Source organism: Platalea leucorodia, assembly GCF_965183815.1.
Source record: "Platalea leucorodia genome assembly, chromosome: 4".
In the NCBI taxonomy this organism is placed as follows: domain Eukaryota; kingdom Metazoa; phylum Chordata; class Aves; order Pelecaniformes; family Threskiornithidae; genus Platalea; species Platalea leucorodia.
In genome coordinates, this window is record NC_138826.1 from 19,495,785 (window position 1) to 19,517,015 (window position 21,231).

Consider the following 21,231-nt stretch of genomic DNA (forward strand, 5'->3'; position numbering starts at 1 on the left):
GCATGTTTCTCCGAGGGGGGAGAGGGCGTGAGAGGGGCCGTAAGGCGCAGCCTGAGCTCAGCCCACATTCCCGCTGGCTGAATAGCGGCATGGCCTGACCGCCAGGCTCTGATTTTACTGTTGGCTCCAGCCTTCCCACGGGAGAGACCCCCCCTGCGCCCCGAGCGGCCCCGGCCTCCCCCGGGCTCCCACGCAGCCCCAGCCCGCAGGGACACACGCTGACGGTCGGACTGTGGGGTCTCAGCGCACCAGGGAAATACACGTATGCTTCACTGACAGCAAAAAAGAAAAATTACATTTATATATATAAATTATATATATTTATATATATAAATTATATTTTTAATATATATGTATTTCAGAGCTCAGTCCTTGCTGATGGCCCTTGCACCCTGGATGGGTACATGCATTTAAGAACTGCTCGCTGCCAGCGTGTGCCCTGGGCAAAGGGCTCTGCTGCCTGCTCGGGTAGTGCCCGAGACCCACAGCACCATGGCCATGCTAGCACCTGTGTCGTGCAATTCAGCCACACATTTTACACCCACTGTAGAGCTGTTTGATCAGCTGAAGAAGTTACGTATGTTCATCTCTCAGAGGAAATCTAGGAATAATTGCTCCTTGTAAAATAAGGCTTCTTAGGATTAAGTTGTAATTGATTTCAGACTCTTTAACATGACATTATTTTCTATTTAAACTAAAATGAGAAAAAGTTTGATGAAAGGGTCATGGTGGACATTGTAGAATTAAATCATTTCTTATTACATGTTCACTAATTACTGAAGTTAAAATATTTAACAAAGGAAATACATAGAACAAAATCTGGTCCAATAAAAGAGATCCAAATCCTAAAATGTAAAACTGTATGTGATATCTATATCGGCACAGATTGTTAATTTAATAAAAAAGACCTCAAAGCATTTGATTCTGCAAATTATATCCCGAGTCCCTAGTTAGTCTGGCTACTGGATTCAGCAGATTTTCTTGCATGAGTAAGTGAAAGTCTTGGGTCCCAAAATGCCTATAGGGTTTGAATTATCAGTTGAAAAAGAGCAAAAAATCCTCCAGTAATTTATTATTTTTTTTCAGACCGCACTTTTAACCAGAAAATACCTGCGATGTATCATCCTTAGAGGTAGTTTAGTGAAAAGCAGGAGAAGAAAACCTAGTGGCTGACTTTTTAAAGATGTGCTTCTTTTCAATTAAAAAAAGTACTGTGCGCTTCCCAACATTGCCATCCTTAGCAGCAGCATGATTTGCACTAAGAATAAATATAGCCTCAACCCCATGTGTTTGCTGCTTCTTTTTTAATTTTAAGAGAAAACTTTTCAAAATTATGAATAAATTTATCACTAGTGTTCTTTTGATGGGAAAAGAGTAACAAGACAGTCACACAAGAAAGTATTATTTCACGTTAGTCGAGACAAGATGTTGAGGATTTAGAGCTGATCTTTTGTCTCTGCTCAAAGACAAATGGTATAAAATTTATATGCATGCTTCTGTCCTGACAGCAAAGGGCTTCGGCACGACTCTCGCTGAGAGCTAATGGCTCTTGGGGATGCTGCTCTCTAAAGTCCTTTGCCATGAAATGGTCTCTTGCATTTCATCTCCCGTTAATAGCAGCTCCAAGACTACAGTCTCTCTCTTTTTGTTTTTGTGATTTTTTTTTTTAAGTTCTTTTATCCCCAGCTGAAGCTGTCTGTGCTCTCATTGGAGCCGAGAGGGTGCGGTCTGAAGGTTTTCTCCCCTCAGCTCTATTCTCTTGCAGCCCTCAGCAGACGTCGGGGCAAGCTGGAGGCCCTATGGAAAGCGGGGCCTGATGTCATCCCACCCAGCGCGGGGCCAATGATCGTCCTCCGGCGCCTGGCTCCGCCACACACGTACACATCAATGGCATCTTAATAGCTTCTGGGGGCTTTTTAAAGCTTTATTAGTCCATGGTAAATAGCAGCGGTAACATGACGGTTTGTTTCAATGGGTGTCTCTGAGCCAGGGACTTTATGGTGCCATAGTCCTGTAGGAAAACAGTATCAGGAAAGAAAATATAGTTTGGTTTAAGAAGTTATTATAGCTCTAAGGGAGATAAAGGCTCCTATTTTTGTTTCTGGGAGATGAGGCAGCCCTGGGGCCGGGGCCAGCCATGTGCAGGGGGCACCTGTGGGGACAACACGTCGCTGGGCCACCAAGAGGCTCCGGCTGACCCTTTCTGCCAGTGCCAGGGTGGTGGGGAGAGCCTGAATTGCCGGGCGCCGGCTGCCTTCTTCCTTTTAATGTGCCCATGTGGCAAATGTGGCTTAGGAACAAAACAACATTACAAAATTGGGAGTACGCATCCAGTGCCACCAGAATGTAATCTGTCACAGCTTGCTCTGCCTTTTATGTGGGTCCTCACCTGCCATGGTCATGCAGTCGTTTCATTGCCTTCTTCATGCTCTTTGCTGCCCAAGGAAATTAGACTCAGATGATCGTGTACGTTTCTGTCTCTGTAGTTCCTCTGCCCACAACTTGATGGTGTGGTGGGACTCTCAGAGATGCAAAATCCTTTCAAGTTAGTTAAACTAAGATGCTGGAGCAGAGTAGGCTTCTTGTTGGAAATTTGGAGCTAACTCCTGAATGAGGTTAAAGAAAATATTTCCATCACACATCACTTGCAGCAAAAGTAATTGGCTCTGTAGAGAAGGCACCATCTAACATTACATCAGAGTGGAAGTGAGTGTAAAAAATTCAGAACATAAGGCTGGAAAAGTCGTCATTTCCTGAAAAAGAAGAGCTCATTTATTTTTTATTATTACATAGTCTAGGTAAGGACTAAGTACATATAAGTACTCTTTGTAAATCTGAAATAATGATTTGTTGGATGCCCTCTCTTTTCCATGCACCTTGGAAATCCCATTCACCACATGCTTGTGCAGTTAACCTGGTTATCTCGCACCAGCACCCCAAGGCTGGGGAACATTGCTTATGCCATCAGCTGCAGCCGGCAGAAGCTGGCCTTGCAGCTGAAAGAGGCAGCCTTGTCCTTCTCCTTTTTTTGCCATTGCCCATGATTTTATGTCAGTGCAAGTGTTTATGCAGCCACATCGCAAAGGAGATCAGGGAACCAGTCTGGGTGGAAGCACTCTGGGGCAGGGGAGGTTTCGGCTGGGGCAGTTCCCCCAGATGGTCCTATCAGCATCAGGGAAGGGATGGCGCAGGACCTGGAGCGAGTGTCCAAAGGCAGGCGAGCCTGGCTCCTTCAGCAACAGGACAGCTGAAATCTCATTTGAAATGGCTGCAAGTCTACAGCATAAGCTGTTTGTTTCTTGCAACTGAATGCAATTAGGGGTCCACAAAGATCCATTTATTTATGCTTCCCTATATCTGGTCTGAAGACAGGGTGATTTCAAACTAGCTAACAGCAATGTTTCACTTAACGTCACGTACAGTGAATTACACAGCAGAATTAAGATGACCCAGCGTAACTACCGAACTCCCCATGCACACCTGCCAGAGCATCTAGGGGGTGTCAGGCTGTCCCAGCAGCAGCATTGAAAGGCCATGGATCTCTGGCTCTAAAGAGCACCAAAAACGTGAAATCTATGCAGTTATATAGAATTAACTGCAGTTCTGTTTGCCTTCTAGCTGTAAATGCTCCGAGTTGTATTTTCTGGGCTTGGGCCGGGCACTTGCTGTTGTTTCCAAGCGCCACAGGCAGTGAGCTGCCTGTGCAGCCATAACCACCCTTCCAGTGTCCTGCCACAGCGTGGCTCACTTACACCGCTTATTTCTATCTGCAATACAAAGCTGGAGGGCAGAAAAAATAGCTGTGGGGTTGGTTACTTAGAGAAGAAGTTCAACCAGTTAGACTACTGAAGAGAATGTGATTTTTTTTTCTTTGATGACAAAAATCATGGCCTTGCTGACATGAGCTAATAGCTGCCCTGCTGGTATCTTGATCAGAAGCTGAATTAAACACAGTCCTTGGTGTTACATTTAATGGGGCTATAATGGTGCATCTAAGCTGCATTTTACATCCTCACTATCACTCCTACCCACACCTGAAGGCTTGAAGGGACGATGGCCACCCTCAGAGGCCTGTGCTCTCATACAGCATCTTCCAGCGCCGGCCACGCTCTCACCCCACCAGCCCTCACTTGCTTTGCCATCCTGGGGGGCCCCACAAGCCCCCTTTTCCATCCCTGGTGTCGGCCTTGCCCTGGTGCTGACCAGGGCTCAGCATCTCCAGCCCAGACCCTTCCCTGTCCCCCGGGAAGAGGCTTTGTCCTGTGCCACCACCCAGGCAGGCACCAGGCCTCTGGGGAACGGCTGAGGGGTGTGTGGCCATTGCCACTCTGTGCAGACACAGCAAACTGAAGCCACCTCCAGTCTAGTGACAAGCACAGGCTATCTTTTAGCAGCACTGGATGACCAGCATTGCAAAAAAAAAAAAAAAAAAAAAAAAAAAAAAAAAAAATCATGCAGTCTGTCTCATGTGGGGAGGGGGTGAAGGGAAAGGAACAGGCATTTAATGCAGACAGGGTTCTTAGTTAAGTTTTTATTGATGAAATTAAGCTTTTCATGACCTTAAATAATTGCTTGAGGCTGTAGAAAGGTAGCTTGGGTCAGACCTTCTCTCTTTAACTCCTAGGGAAAACTTTTGGGGGCTCTCATAGAAGTGCCTTAGTCATTCAACTTTGTGTGTGTGCGTGAGCTCAGCCCTAGTGAAGAGCATCCTTCCCCCAGGGAGAGAGCTGCTGCTGCTCTTGATTTGCATTAAGATTGTAACTGGAAGAAATCAGAGCAAGACGTATGTTAAACCAACACAGCTGTGTCACTGCTAATAGTGACTGAAAAATGGTAGGATGCAAAGGGAGAAAGCCCCCCACAAAAATCTATCAAAATGAGCCACAAACACAATACTAATGTGGTAAGTCAGGGCAATATGCAAATGACTGCATGTCCCAGAAACCCTAATCCTATCAAGAATGCAGAAGATGTTAATTTGACCATCTTTCACAGCTCATAAATCCATCTGTAGCAAAGCCAGGCTGCCAGATGTCATCCAGTAGCACTTCTTTGAGGCTGGCAGTCTCAGCATAGACACCCGATCATGCCTCAGTAAAGACCAATAAAGAGCATTGTTTGTGTGGCCTGAGAGCAGCTTCTCACATTTTGCTACAATAGAGGAAAACAGTGGGAAATGTGAATGACTGATTGGCAGAACTGGTGGTCTCGCTTGTGCTGCTTTCCACATACGGAGCTACAGATTTCACATGCATTTTATGTTGTTAGTATGCAGATTAAGCTATCTTGTTCTTAACAATTAGCAGTACAGGCTCCTCAACTTAATTTCTTGAATCCTAAACTACAAATACAAGCTGGACATAGTTCCTTTTCTCTCAGGCAGATACTCCTTATTTACTTGAAACGACTTAAAATGGCAAACAGCTTTTATTATGGTGTGATCTTACTCTTCTGATTTAACATTGAGAACTGAAACATCCTATTTCAAAGCAAGCAAAGTTCTCTAAATCAAAGACCTCTAGAAATATGTACTCACTTTATCCTTCTCAAATACAAGGTCTAAAATTGCCAGTTGCAATTTAGGTTCTTTAGTATCAACCAGGATTAATCTAACTTGCTTTTACAGGGTGTATATTAAAGCACCACAACGGATACTTTTGTGTGAAGTTACCTGGGAGCAAGCTGGATAAACCTCACTTGTTTGTGAGGTTTCAGCTTCTCAGTGGATATTATGACAATCTCAGACCTCTGGGTCGAATCGCCTTATTACAGAGTCGGGCTGAAAAAAGAAACCAGGCAAAATTATAGCAAATGCTGTAGAGTAACATCTGTAGAGAAACAGGAATTTCCAGCAATAAAAATGATACTGGGCTGTCCGCTATCTATAGGCACAGAGATCCTCATGCAAATTGCTGTTTATTTAGGATGTGCACATTCCTGTCACACGCCATCCAAAACATCACTCAGACGTTTTAGATCATGAAGCTCCAGCCACACAGAACAGACTCCTAGCGCTTCTTCAGATGGGGTACAGAGTCTACAGCAGGGCAGACTCTGAACCAAGAACCCGGGGTCCTTAACGCCAGCAAGTCCCCGCGGTCTGCGCCAAGGGAGAAGGTGCCACCGCTGAGAGCCTGAGTCTTTCAGGTGAACACAGGCTGCAGGGCTGCTTGTTCAGTGACACCTCTGAGAGCGGGGGTCTCTGGAGCCACCTGGGGCAGTGATGATGGAGAGGGCGATAGGGACCCCTCCGTACCGCTCAGGGAAGAGAGGCAGATCATCTGGCTGCCTCAACCTTCCCGAACTACCCGCAAGCCTTTCCTGATGTGGACAAGCAAAAGCTTAGCTCAGGAAGTAAATTTTAGAGACAAAATTTAGTTGGCTTCTTTAGAAGCCAACTGTTGCAGTTAATAACCTTAAAATACCTGTATTGCTAAATTAGGGTATGTACAAATATAGTTCTGATTAATTTTTCTGAGAATAACAGAATTCTGAGGCAAATACATGTGATTTCATCATGCTTACAGATATGAAAAATTCATTATGCTAAAACTGGTAGGTCAGTGAGTCCAAACCCACTATTTTAACAGTATTTCAAGTAGGTTAAAGATGCTGCACCACAAACTCCCCAAAATCTGTACTATAAAATCAGTCCAGTGAAGGAAACATATTAAGCATTTTTTTTTAAAGTTTTTTTCTTTTTTAAAAAGGAAAATATGTTATTTATTGATATTGCAATAAAACATCTGTAATACATAACAATGCACCCTATTACACAATTAATATTTAAGCTATTAATTGTACATCATGGCATCATTACTCTTTCTTCTTTTCAAAAAAATAAACACAACCAAAACTTGATATACGAAATATTTAACTCATACATTTTGTTAAACTCCTTTACTGAAAAGCTGGCATTTTCTGGGAATGGGGAGGGGAGTCTCAGAAGACAGAAAGCAGGCATACCTAAATCCGTAACTGTTTGTTTACGGACCATTTTGTACGAGTCCTTGGCCATTAAAAGTTGCCACATGTACAAGGTTCTCATATCTCTTGCAAATTATTGTCATAATTTCAGTATTTCTGCTGGACTACCTCCCTACAGCAGACGCATGGTACTTTAAATATATAAACCAATCCAAAACTGGTTTTAAAGCAGGCCCCTGAATAAATCTTTCCATTTACAGTAAGTGTGAAATATTCCTTTTAATTGGTCCAGGTCTGAAATTACTCTTCTTTCTTCTATTTTACAAACATCTGTTCTTTTTATTAAGTGTTTCTGAAATTACAATTGATTAAGCACACTTTTAATAGCAGGTGCTATTTCAGAAGAAGTGCCTTGGAGTATAGTCTAATACACAATTACATAAAGAGAGCAGGTTTCCGTATTTTTTTGTCCAACTCTATCCATACCGGGTTATTCCCATGAGAATTCCCCCCTGGGACTAGTCTGCTCTGTGCTACCATTGAGGATTGCTTGAAATGTGCTAGCACCAGCTCATCATTCTGCCACTCCATCTCATTTTGAGTCTGATTATACAAATGCTCAGAGGCTTTTAAAGTTATTTAAAATGGTTATGTGGCATATATAAATAGGATGTTGGATAGGAGGTTCATTCTAAAGTTTTTTATTGCAGAAATTCAGCAATCTGACTTACTCTTCACCGCGGTTAAGAGCGGCACTTTCCTCTATTTTTGTCTCCTTATCACGACACTTAGTGCCTTTCATTCTAATTTTGTGTAGGCTATTTCAGATCTTCTGGTATACCACTGACCAGATTTTCTCTGTTAACATTTCCTGCCACCAGGCTCAGAGATGCTCAGTCAATCCCCCCCGCCTTTTTTAACCCTATTTTTTTCTTCAAGGTCTGTCTGTTCTGCACCTTTAGAAGTCCATCTTACTAGTAACATCCTAACCTGTTCTCCATTCACAGAGCTCTAGTCCCAACAGGAGAACTTTTTCTTCTCTTAAAACTTATGTTTTTGCAGCTTCTAGTGCATTTTCACATTCCTGATCTTTTGAAATAAGCTTTACCATTAGGCCCTTTATTCTGAAGTCAGATTTATTTCTTTGCCTGATCACTGGTTTTAGAATCTTTGCATTAAATAACACCTTCTATACTATGTGCTTCAGGGGCCTCATGTTATTACTGGGACTATGCTATCTGTGAAACTGCCCTTATTTATATGTTTTTTTGATTATTTATACACCTTTGGGTTTTAGTAACCTACTGCTAAGCTCTCCTAGTTCTTTCCCTAAACCCTGAATTAGACTTTATTTTATGAAAACAGGTGCTCCAATGAATATTTATTATTGAAAATGAAGTCCTTTAATACCAACCCAAATCTAATTTATTCTATTGCATGTTTGCAATGCTTCAGTAAAATTCTTCCACATAGGGAACCACTATCTATCAGACACTGGTCATGACATCCAGATTTATTTATCTAAAGATGACACTTTTGGACTGCTTGGTAGTTCATTCTATCATTAATTAGAACAATACTTAATTTAACTGCTGTCAGCTTCCACTTTGACTACTTCAATAATTAAAAACTATTAGATACAATATCTTCCTCAGTTGGGTCATAAGTATTATACACACTAATTGACTTATGATTACTCATTTTTGCAACAACATCCATTTTTTCCTTTGTTCATGTCAGTTCTACTTACATGTCAATACTATTTACTTGCTTAATTTATTTACCCGCTTCTTTATCAGACTGGTAAAGAAGTTCTGCTTCTATATCCATCTATTGATCTATGACCATAAAATTGAATAAATTTCTTGTTGGCTCATAAAATTGAATAAATTTCTTGTTGTGAAATAAGCTTCCAAATATATTGCTGGAAAACATTACCTTTTTGAAGAGCACCTAGACAACATAAAACCATACACCACTAGCCCAGAAATAAGTGACTACTTTCAAGTCCATTTCTATTAGCTTCATTCAGTATTAATCCCTTCCCACATGTACCAACCCAGATCTGTAAACAGTATTATCAGTGGACATGAAGCTGCTTTCCCCAACTATAAAAAGTCTCAATCATACATTCTCAGGCACTAGTGCATTTTCTTTTGCTCCTTAAACAATTTACATCTATTTTAAATATTAAGGTTTGCAAATACTACTGCTATGATCTTTTGAAAACTCTTAACGGTCCTAACTTAAAAACTTTGCAAGTAAACATTCCCCTAGCTGTGTCGCTACACGTGCATTGCGCAATGGCATCACGTACGCTGCAATTGTACCATGTAAGAAACCACCCCGGTCCCTTTGCTGCCAGTCATTAAAACCCCAGATACTTGAGTTGCAGCTGAATACATTTCGGGGTTTTATCAAGATTACAGATGGAGAGATGGATCTGACCTCCACTTCCTTCCTTGAATTTTCTGGCTGCATTAAAATGCCCACCCCCACCTCCCCATATCCATCCTACCACTAGACAGGATCCAGGTAAATAATTTAATGTGACATACTTGTAATTTACTGGTATGCTGATCTACTGTGGTTTTTCAGCTTGTCTCGGATAATCAATGCTTCAAAAATAATGTTTTTAAGAACTACTGTATAGGACATTTGCCTTCAGGTTTTAAATCCTATTTCTTTTTCTTGCACTCATTATTTCCCAGGTCTAATGTTAATGTTTTGAATTGGCTGCAACTTTCTCCTCCTAACCATGTATGTTCTTCTCAAGAGGAGCTATTTTGAAATCCCTGCAATGTCTACACATCAACACTTGTTTGCTGTTTTAACTCAAAACGGGCAGAAATGATTCCCAACATAAGCTGGAAAGTTGATGTACCACATTTACCTTGGCCTAATAATTATATTAGTTATTCCTACTATAACTTTTCAGCGCTTGTAGAACTTGCCTTCCTTTCTTCATAGGTTGTTGTTCTTTTATTCTCTCTCCCCTCCTGTCTATCTTCTCTCAGTTACCAACCTTGCCCCTATTTAGAGCAGAACATGTTAACTTCAAACCAATCATCTACATGCTTTTTCTTTTTTATCTTGTATTCTGTTCTGGCTGCCTGCAGCTTTTGCTGATCTAGTGAGCCACAGGCAGAGGCAAGAAACCCTTTGATACTCGCAGAAGTACCGTTGCTTATGCTTGCTGGAAAGGGGCAAAAAGAGGCACACACCTCCCTCCACGCCCTCGACTACAGCACTGCCCTTGCTGACACCATCTCCACCTACTGCAACTTCAGTGGGTGCAGGGAAAGCACAAGTTCAAGAACCAGAGAGGGGCAGACCTCAGGCACTCTGATCTTCCACTTCACTGAAGGCGAGACAGCGGTCTTTGCTGTATTGTTGCATTAGATGAGTACAAATCAAGCCTTTATACTTTTATACTGGAAGGCAGAAGGCAAGCCGCCCATGGGGTTCTACTGCTGTTTCCAGCAAAAGAGAAAAACTGTTTTATTACATTAAGTTCTGAAGATGGGCAGAAGAAGGGGAAATGGCTCCTAGGCTGCAGCACCCTCACTGACAATGGTGGTCTGCTGGAGAAGTCACTTTTTTAACTTCTCAGCTTCTTGGTGAATGAAGTGAGAGAGTGAGCAAGTGTGTGTACTCATACATACACACACATGTATACACACACAGCATGGTGTTTAATGAGCAAGTTCAGGGTAGAAAAGACAGTGGCAACTCCTTTTACAGTTCTTGCCATTCAATATTAGTGCCCACATGCCTCTTGAACATGCATTGTACAGATAATCTTAAGTTTTTCAGTTACATATGACAGAAGAGTCTGGCTAAATTATTTTTTAATTTCTAAGAACCAAGGTCTAAGTTATGAGGAAAGTTTTTAAGAAAAAACCCTGACATTTTCAATTTGCTTACTTGCAGCAGTTGTTTTTATACTAATTACTTAGTTTTTAAAAAACTAATGCAGAATGGAAAGTTAATTTTAATTTTTTACAACCTAGATAGGTGGAATTTTCAGAAGCAATTTTATCAGAAGTTGTACTGCCAAGATACTTTGAAGATTTTCATCACCTTTAATCTTACTAAACAGTTGCTTTCCTGCCCTCTAGTGCTCATATCTATCTAAATCTTCTATACAAGTCTGCTTTTGGAAACCTCCTACCATGTAAGTGGTCCTACTGAAATAAAATTATTTACTTACTGCGATACTACAAGTGATCTACGCAGTACTTTCGTTGCTGCTCATGTATGTATCATACTGCTACCTGTGCAGTTATCTGAAAGGTAAGACTTTCCAGGTTACTCTTCCTTTTACAAAACCAACATAAGGCAGTTTTCTTTTTCAGTTTTGGACCATATAATGGAGTTTTTAGGTGCACAAATTGAAGCTTACTTCTAGATTTATTATTAAAATATTTTCACTGGTAGCTAAAGCTGTTAGCTATATACCAAACTACAAGCTTCCACAGTGTTTACAGTTTTGCATCCACATTAAAAGCTTTTCTATTTAACGCAATTAGTTTCCCCTCTACTGATGTAGTTTGTTATAGTATTGTGCATGCTTACATTTAAAACAATGGGTTTACATACTACATCTGTAATTACTCTCATGCTACCAGAAAACCAGTGAATTAAATTTATTTAGTGTTAAATGGATATGGAATGTTATACAGTACATGTAAAGACACTTCAAGATGAGTAAAGCAGAACTAATTGCACAAGAGATTAAAGGTTCACCTCAATAGTCAGTATTATCAAATCATTACAGCTTCCATCTTCAGAGTGCAAGGTATGTCATGCAAAAAAAAAAAAACAGCTCAAAAAATCCCCAAACAGACAAAAACCAACATTGTGGTACCACTTAAAATGCTATCATACCACAATATTTTACAAGACATTAAATGATCATTCACAGAGAATGAAGCATTTTAGCAATAACGAAAAAATTTTAAACATACTTAACAGATTTTGCATGAACACAAATTCCAGCATTACTATACCTAAGGAACAGGCAACATGCTGGGAGAAAGTACCTAAAAATCAAAGCCTTTTTTATTCATAGCCAATATTACTTTCTGCAAGAGTTATGCAATCTTATTATTCATATTCCCCACATAACTGGGTAAGGTTCAATACATTTTTACATAGAGCATAATCACATAACCACCACATCAGCAAGACGATTTCATTATCTTGACCAGTTACTACATTTAAAACCATGGTATGATAACATGCCCTGCAGACAAATTGTCTTCTGGGACAGTGTCCCGTATGTAGAAATATAAAACAACTAAAATATACTCCTAACCACTTTAACCCCAAATGAACTATAATTTGTATTTAACATATCCTTGAAATATGTAAGTAAAAACTGCAGATGGAAGAGAAGCAGAATATACAAGAGAACTATGATAGGGCTGACCAAACCGATCGGTGCATCAGTAACCCCGAATGAGACTTGAACAGGGGGTTTTACCTTTTGTACTCTTCCTCCACCCAAGCGGTCTTAGAAGGGCTACCGAGGGCAGCTGCTGCCACGGAAGAGCTGCTCATCCCGCTTGCACACTCCTTGCCCAGCCGGCCGAGCACAGGGAGCAGAACCTTGCACCCTGACCAGTTCCACTCAGCCAAAAGCACTGCAGATAAACACACTTCTACGCACCTGCTTCAACTACAGCTTACGTTAACATGGAGGAAACACAGGAGATGACAGAATGGTTTTTAACATTTCCACCTCGCAATACTCATATCCTGAGGGCACCAACAGGTACATTAATTTACCAAAATAAGCATACAAAAAAGGCCAAGTTGTTTGCCCTCATATAAGTAATAAACTATTTAACTTCCTGGCTTAAATGTAAGCAAGAGGAACTCAAGACAGACCTCCTTGAGGTTAATTTTCCAGCTACATTCAAATAAAATAATTTACTAAAACTGTAACTTGCAAGGTCTACTAGCCTTGAAGTAAGGATACAGGTTAACTATGCCTATAGTTAAATAAAAAACTTCCGAAGACATTTTACAGAAATAAAATATGCAACTCTAGGAAGTAGGTGGAAAAACACTTTAGTATCCAGCTGGAACATTCTATTTTCATAGCCCATCATTCTCAGGAATGTATATCTCATAAATAAAAATACAGAACAAACATTTGCGTATTCAATCTAAAGTTGGATATTTCTAAAGTTGGATATTTCTAAATCTCTTCCGATAAAATTTGCTTTCTCCCTCACAAATAAGTGATAAACCCTGAAAAAAAATTGGCTTTTCAAATCTATCGTGCATGAGAAAACACAGATGAACAAAGCAACATCTGGAAAAAAACATTTTGTACAAGGTTGCAGTTCTAAAACACTTATATTACAAAGCAATGTAAATAAATACCAGGCTAGTACAAAAGCTCTTATTTACAGTTTTACAAATGAAAACGTTTTCAGTGTAAATGCAGTGTTTTAAAGAACACAGTATTAGTAAAATGAGTTCCTGTATAGAGCATTACAATTTCTGCTAAATTTCAATGCAGTGTTGTATAAAACCATTGTTTCAAGTTAATTTTTGTTTACCATTTAGTACAGCCAAACCCCGGTTTATGCCTGGAATGGTATCTGTTAAAGTGCTGAAAAAGAGGACATTTCTGAAATTTTAGAAAAACATACTGTACATTATTAAAGCTTTATCAAGTCAAAAATGGCATATTTTGTTCACATTTGCTACCACACCACCTGTGCATGAAAATTTTTCAACAACTCGCTGTAATTGACAGGATGGCAGCCATTAGTATCGTCGCATCCAAAGTCTGATGGCTTCCCACAAGTAATTTGTCTTAAGCTTCAGTGGTGGCTTCAGGTTTCATAATCTGGTAAGTAATCAAGTATTCTGGATAAGCCTGAAAGAGTGACACACACATTCTTTATTATAATTTCATTTTCTGGATAAATTCAGAATGTTTGCTAGAGACAGGAAAAAAGTATTTATGCCAAAGAAAAAAAAGGCAAAACGTCAGAGGTAAAATGCCTGGAGCATTCAGGAAACAGGGATCCTTTCACCTGCAACCACAGCTGGAGTTTGTTTTAAGACAAAAGCAAGTCCTAGCACCTCCAAAGTAAGGAAAAAACCCAACACATTACATGCCTTTTAAAAAACAGTCTGAAAAAACAAATCGAAAAGCTATTTACCTGTTCCCCTCTGTAAATGACATATTCTGCCAATGCCAATCCATTTACACTGGGTCGCCCAGTAACCGAGTGATGTCCTGGGGGAGAATGAGCCATTTTCATAGCACTGAACTGCAGGAAAGACTTGCCCAGTGTTACACGACAAAACAGCAATTGCCTGTGTTAAAAGGGAAAAAGGACCATGAATACAAAATGCTTGTGAAGCTCCAGAAAGACTATCTTCATAATTTGAAACTTTTACTTGAGGAGAACAGTGGAACTTCAAAGCCACTTTAGTCACTCTCTGTAGTTCACAAAATTCTGAAGGTCTATTTTGAAGGACAAAAGTTACGCTCCCTTTGGAAAAGCTCTTTAGCCTGAGGAAAGGGTTAGTAATAACATCGAAAAACATTTATTTTAATTACTGGAAACAGCATGCTTAACAATGTACTCAAAGATTGTCACTACCTTTTTGTAGTGTCTTTTATTTGTCTGGATTTTTAAAAAGCTTTCCGAGGGTGCCCTTTCTGTCACTCATACTAACAACATAATTCACTTGTGTTCTAACACTAGATTTGTATCTAACAGCCAAATCAACATCAAGGCCAAGTGCAAACTCTAGGTCAACACAAAATACGTCATACTAGCATTTGTCAGTATGTTATGTTGTTTTCATTATAAAAAGACATAACAAGGGTACTTATTTCTTTAAATATGTACTATTGCAATGGCAATGGAATCTCAGCATTTTTGCAGACCAATGTTATGCACCCTTATGCTCAGCCAAAACTTTTGCTTTTCTAACTCTTCACACAAGACAAATTAAAAAAAAACAAACAAAAAAACAACTTATTCAAAACTTTAGAAAGCATGAAAAGACTCTACATCCTCTATAACTCTAGAAGATGATTCTCTTTATTTGAGAATGCCAGGAAAGAGTAAGCAATGTGAAAAGTGGTAGAGACTCAAGGAAGGGAACTGGAAGAATGACCTTATCCCCGTGAGGCCAATGTAAAACAGTACGCACACACAAAATATTCTCCTGATTGAAACAATGGCCACTACCACAATTAACTCCATGCAGTAAGAGTGACTTTATTCTGAACTGATGGTGTCAATAAGACATAACAGCTGTTCTGCAGAGAAGTGGATTTAAGAACTCAATTAGTGGCACAGAGTCCACAAATCCACATCTATATTTTAGTGTGTGAAGCAGCGGTGATGTGGGGGTTGCCTGTTACAAAGTACATCACCCTCAAAGAAATATAGCATCTGAATATGACTGAATTTCTCCTTTATCTGCAACACACAATGGACTAAACCCTCATATTGCTGCATCTTTCACACAAGCATCTAGCAGGTCTTCTTCACTCTCTGGCTACCTAAGTCTGATTTTTACATTAAGGGCAAAGGTTTGGTTAAATGCACTGAAGATGGTGAAAGATTCTTTAAGACTTAAATATCAAAGTTTTCTGAAAGTCTCTATTAGGCCCAGCATATAGAGAGGGCTGAGAAGGTTTGGTTATCAAGCAAATCTTTCTTCAGAGAGACTCTGCTGACTTGATGGTCTATAACACAATATACAAAGGCAAAATCTGATTCTTTCGAATGACTTACCTGTGGCAAACATAACAAGATCTATCTTTGTGAATCGGACATCCAGTGCCACCTCCAATTCCATACACATATTGATTGCTTTTGGAAGAATTTTCAGCAAAATAAATCCCAGCTCCAAACATGCCACCTATATAGGCATGTCTCTCATCAAAGCCTTTGTGAATGATCGCATTCACAAATGGGGAGCCTAAGAGAAAGGAACCAAAATACTAAAAATACGGCATACAGATTTCTGCATGTGTCACAACTCAGTCATCCATTACCAACTTTTTTTTTGTACAGTTTTTCTACACATACAAGGAAATCAATCTGCAGAAATTCTGACCTCAGATGTTCATAGCCAATTTGCTAGAGGTATTACACAAATGACAGCAGCTGATAAGCGTACATTTTTAACAAAGATTTACAAAGGATAATATCTGAGACAACTCTTTCTGCAAGAGAAGGTTCTGTGGATCTGGACTCCCTTTGGCAGAGCTTCATTCTAACCAAGATGGTTGGATTCTGCATCGCAAGACACCTGATACCCATTAATTTTCACAAAAAGAGCAGGTTTTTTTAGTAAGGATTTTTATAACAGTATACATAAATATGAAAGCACCTTTAGAGAAAATCTGTTCTAAGAGAACATGGCATTTCAGAGTCATGTTGAGAATTATAGTGAAAATAATCCAAAGCCTTATCTTCCGGCCTAAAGATGATAAAACTGTATATGAAGCAGAAGAACATTCCACATGAGGACGGGAAAAACCTAGCTCGTCATCTTCTGCAAGTGGCATACTCGGTTAAAGACATATGTTAATGCTTAAAAAAACATAAAGACTTAAAAAAAAATAGAACACTCATAAGGCATTAATTGCTTTGTTCCAGGGATAATTTTGTTATTATCTAACTAATTTAAAAGAGAGTTTCCTTTAAAGACAGGTCATTCCATTAAGAGGCCATTTCCTCTTACAGGGGTACAGACCACAGTCAGACAGGATTTAGATATCTACAATTTTGGGCAAGCGGTTCATTATTGTGTTATTGCTGCTTCCAACAGTAATGTATTATGTTGGGAACTACGTAGCTTTCATTGTAAGAATGTACCGTGAACTTGCTGAATTTGCTTGTCAGGACAAACTACGTATTTGTGTGTAGGAGAGCTTTCAATTGGCTTTAATTTGCTAATTATAAGCCATATTTTCTGGAATGATGAACAAGAACTAACTTAGCAAATTATAAAAAGAAAACAAAAAATCCCACGCCAAAACAACCCACAGCAGAATAAAGTTTGACCCTTAATCATTTTGGTCATACAGTCCATAAAATAGAATTAACAACTTAACCAAGGAGGAGGCACACTCCTTAATCTCCATTCATAACTGCTAAAATGTTTTCAGTTAGAACTTGAAGTTTCCTTTAGGGAGAGACATGGAGATGCAAATTTCATATGTCCCCATTGTGACATATACAAACACTTGTTCATATAAAACTCATGCAAAACCTAGAACCTATTTCCACTGAGAAAGTTTACTTTGTTTGAGACAGTAGAAACCCTCCAATAAAGAGTGTTGATGGTGAAATGAGTTCATAAAGTGCATTTCAGTATCTCACCATGAAACAGCATCCTTTCATTAGCATGGTTATGATTCTCTTCAGAGACCTCTTTCCTCCTGTGAGTATATCTCTCCCATAGTTTTTTGTTGCACACTTTCTGAATCTGAAACAGTCAAAATATAAGTTCCTCCCTGAAACGGAAAGCTTCTGTTTGCTTTACTTGACAGATATTTAACCTATAGCAGCTATACCACAGTACAATTACACTGCCACTTAAACAAGAACTTTCCTTAGAACTCAATGAAACACAAATCCTCTAACTTATCCTGCAGAGGTTGATTGTTGTAGCATAACTTAAGTAAATTATAATTATATGGTTAATTAAGAATCAATTAATTTTAAACATCTGTTGAGCAATACTTCTTAATTTAAATTTAGCAGGCTTAGTCCCAATTCTACTTGAGTATCTCTCCAAACATAGCTTGATGCCAAGCCACTAGTAAAAAGACCATCTAGTAAATTAAGAAGTGTCTTCCATGAAGACTTCTAGAACGCTTTTAAAAGAAAGTAAATTATGTACTCTCTGCAGACATATGCTGAACATTTGCAAAGCCTTATGTGTTTAGAAACAGCGTATCAATTCTACTGGGGAAACTGTAGCATCAGTTCACAATAAAACTTAGTAGTACTTACTTGCAAATCAAAATCTCTATCATTTTAATGAAAATTACCATTTCTTCAGAGAAAAGAAAAAAAAAAAAAAAAGAATGCAAACCAAAATTCCACTAAATTATTTAAAGCAAGGTTGTCTACTGCCTGGTGTTTTAAGCTTCTTTGGTCTTAAATCAAGCCAAAATAGGTACCCTAATTTCCATGCTTCAAGAGTTTTGCTTTCACTTCTTGCTGTTTTTTTCCCTACCATCCCCTCAACAGAAACCTTCTGTTGTTTCCTGTAAAACCTTCTGTCTTTTTCTTCAAACATTCTGCAGTTTTCTGTGAGGTCCTTCTATGTCAATTTCTCATAAAATTTCTTACTGACTATTAACCCATAAGCAGTTTTTCCATATAATCTTATTCTTTGAATTTCCCTGGAAGATGATCTTTTTGCTGTGCATGTCTCAGAACAGCACATCTTATCACATTATGGAACTCAACAAACGAATGTAGAACATTTTACGGACATTTTATTTTCAGCTAAAACTCTAAAGGGTAACCATTGACCATAAAAATGCAATAGCTACCTTTAAGATGTTGTACCTATTGAAGACTCCGCCAGCATGCCCTCCGTCTCTATGCTCTCGGACAGTACTCTGCATCTGAAGATTGAGAATTTTAAGCAGGATCACCGTTTCAGAACACATTCAAACCACATATTCTTCACACAGTCAAATAATCAAAATAACTAATTCTGTCTTAAAAATTGAAAAAAATCATACAAGAAATTTTTAGGCAAGGACTGTATGTTAAGTAATGCTAGATTTTGTGGATGCACATGAACAGATTTAATGATTTTTTTTTTTTTTTTTTTTTTTAAAACGTATCTTGAATAGTCTGTGGTCTAGTTTTCAAATTGAAAAAGACTGTCACCAATCAATTTAGAATATTGTTTCCTCAGAATTTTGTCCTGTGTGATTATGACGCTTTGGAAGGAAGTGACTTAAAACTGTGTATAACAGGCAATCGGTAGCATAGAATTTATATGTTATATCAAAGCGCTTTTCTATATGGTAGAGGTTTTAAAAATACTACAAGCAGTAATAATGTAAGTAAGAAAAAAGTTACATATGTCATGAGCATAGATTAGTGGTGCAGTCAAAGCTGGAAATTTGAAGTATCCTTAGGCAAGTTTTTCTTAGGCTTAGAGATGTTTATTGCACTGTTAAATTGACTAGCAATACTTCTTTTTCTACCTCCTTAGTAGAAATAACAAAAATACTGAGAGACTACAAAGAAAGGCATACCTCCTCTTCTACTGATTGAAATTCCTTATCTTCAGTGGAAAGATCTATGAGAATAGTTCCACTACCAGAAGTATTTAGAGTCAGGTATGGGTTAAGTCCTGTGAATATAACAAAACACAACAACAGCTTCAGAAACTGCTTTAAGACTGCTGATTTGGAATGATAACTAGCAACAAATTTTTCTTTTTAAAGGGACCATTTTCTCAAAACTCAGTTTACAAAATGAAGAGGTTAGCTGCTAAGGAAGGCAGAGATTACCAATGACTTTAATTGCCTTCCATCAGCCACATACATTTTTGCAGATGCTGAAGTGCAATCCCTCAAATAATTTCATTAGTTTCAAACAAACTTTTACAGCACCTCTGTTTATAACCTTTACCCATACATTACCATGCATACACTATAAATGCCATGAGAAGCACAGCAGCTGGGTCTGGTTGCAGATTAATGGCAATCATTTTCCTTGCTCTGTAGATACTGATCAATCATTCTCTCAACAAGAATAAACATTTCAGACACACTAACCCATTTGTCTGTGCTTAGCTCATTATGTTAATGTACGTGACAGGGAAACTACATGTAAGCATTTGCTTACTTAAGAGTTCATTTCAACTCTAGGCAGTGAAACAGTGAGCAACCTGTCCCTGTATGCAGTCCATGACTACTGATGGCAATGGCACCATCAACAAGAGAATTGACTTGAAGTGTGAATTCAGTAGGAATATTTTTCCCATGGATCACACAGAAAGAGCTGACAAAAGAACTAAGATAGTCTGTGAACCGAAAAGGCCTGAGTCTGATACTGAATGCTTAAAGGAAACTTCTCTATCATTCAAAAAAAAAAAAAAAAAAAATTTAAATTTTACACAAAATCCATTGTCAATTACATACAGACTTCAATCACAACTGGCAAGTAATGGGAATGTAATTACTGGACATAAGAATACAAAAGACAGTGAGTATCAGGTGTCTTTTTGCCCATGGCCTTCCCAGAGAACTAGCAGGTGACCAGAGTTAGATGCTGGGTCTGTCATAACGTCTCTAGAAAGGAATAATGTGGGGAAAAAGGAAATTACAGATTCATCCACAGTTAGGAGCCTCATGTTAGCAGTGTGCAACTGGAATAGAGTGTTCAGGAGCAAGAAACCCTGGCAAGAAAGCACCAAAATAAAGCTCTTCCACAAAAGCCCTACTAACCTCAAAATAATGGCTATACTGTGTTCAGGAAGACATGTCAAAATACCAGTGCAAACATAGCTGAGTGCAAGAGCACCATGGCAAGATATAGAAAACCGACAAAACAACCAAACGACAACAATCCTCTCTGCCCCAAAAACACACCCTAGAAAAAAAATAAGAGCTGTTGAAATATTCAGTTTAAGTACTTATGCCTGTGCCTAATGTTACAAATGAAAATGTCAGGCCTTTCAGGGCAAGACAGCAAGGGTCTAGAAAGAACGGGGTGCAAGTGGTGAAGGACTTAGATGTTTGACATTCTGTCTATGTACAGACATATTAAAATATATACAAATATGCATATGTTCAAAAATACATCAATCCTACTTGGAAGGCAAAAAACAGTATATGATTACTGGTTGGGTAACCTTAGAACGCAAACAGGACACGAGGCTGAAATTCCACCTTGTAAGTAAGTTCTATCCAAAATACTCAATGAATCTGTCAAAAACCATTAAGAGAAAATTATGAAGATTCGCTTAAATACTTCATTACTAGGAAAAGGACTATCTTAAGGGTCGGTTAATACTGCTTTAAGGAGCAAAAAATAATTTAGAGCTTCGGATGGTGACTCTCATTACTATGGAGTGCCGATTTTAGAATCAGAATTCACAGATGGTGTCTCAGGAGGGTAAAAAATCCTACCAATTCTAATTAATTGATTCAATTTCTATGAAACACAGCAAAACAATACTAAATGATGTCTCAGTGAGACAAGGAGGAAACAAAGGTTTGGCGTTTTTTTATCTCTTATGCAGTCATAGTTAAGTGAAGCGTACTATTCC

The 21,231-nt window shown here is 38.9% G+C and overlaps 1 protein-coding gene across 1 annotated transcript in view; it reads right to left on the minus strand.

The window, feature by feature from the left end:
* Window positions 1-5,796: 5,796 nt before the first annotated feature.
* Window positions 5,797-21,231, minus strand: part of TNKS2 (tankyrase 2) — a 37,480-nt gene continuing 22,045 nt past the window's right edge. Inside the window, 6 exon segments of the mRNA XM_082310100.1 lie at window positions 5,797-13,825; window positions 14,115-14,271; window positions 15,711-15,897; window positions 17,307-17,412; window positions 18,491-18,565; window positions 19,211-19,308. Coding sequence (XP_082166226.1) covers window positions 13,763-13,825; window positions 14,115-14,271; window positions 15,711-15,897; window positions 17,307-17,412; window positions 18,491-18,565; window positions 19,211-19,308 — 686 coding nt within the window. The 3' untranslated portion in view covers window positions 5,797-13,762.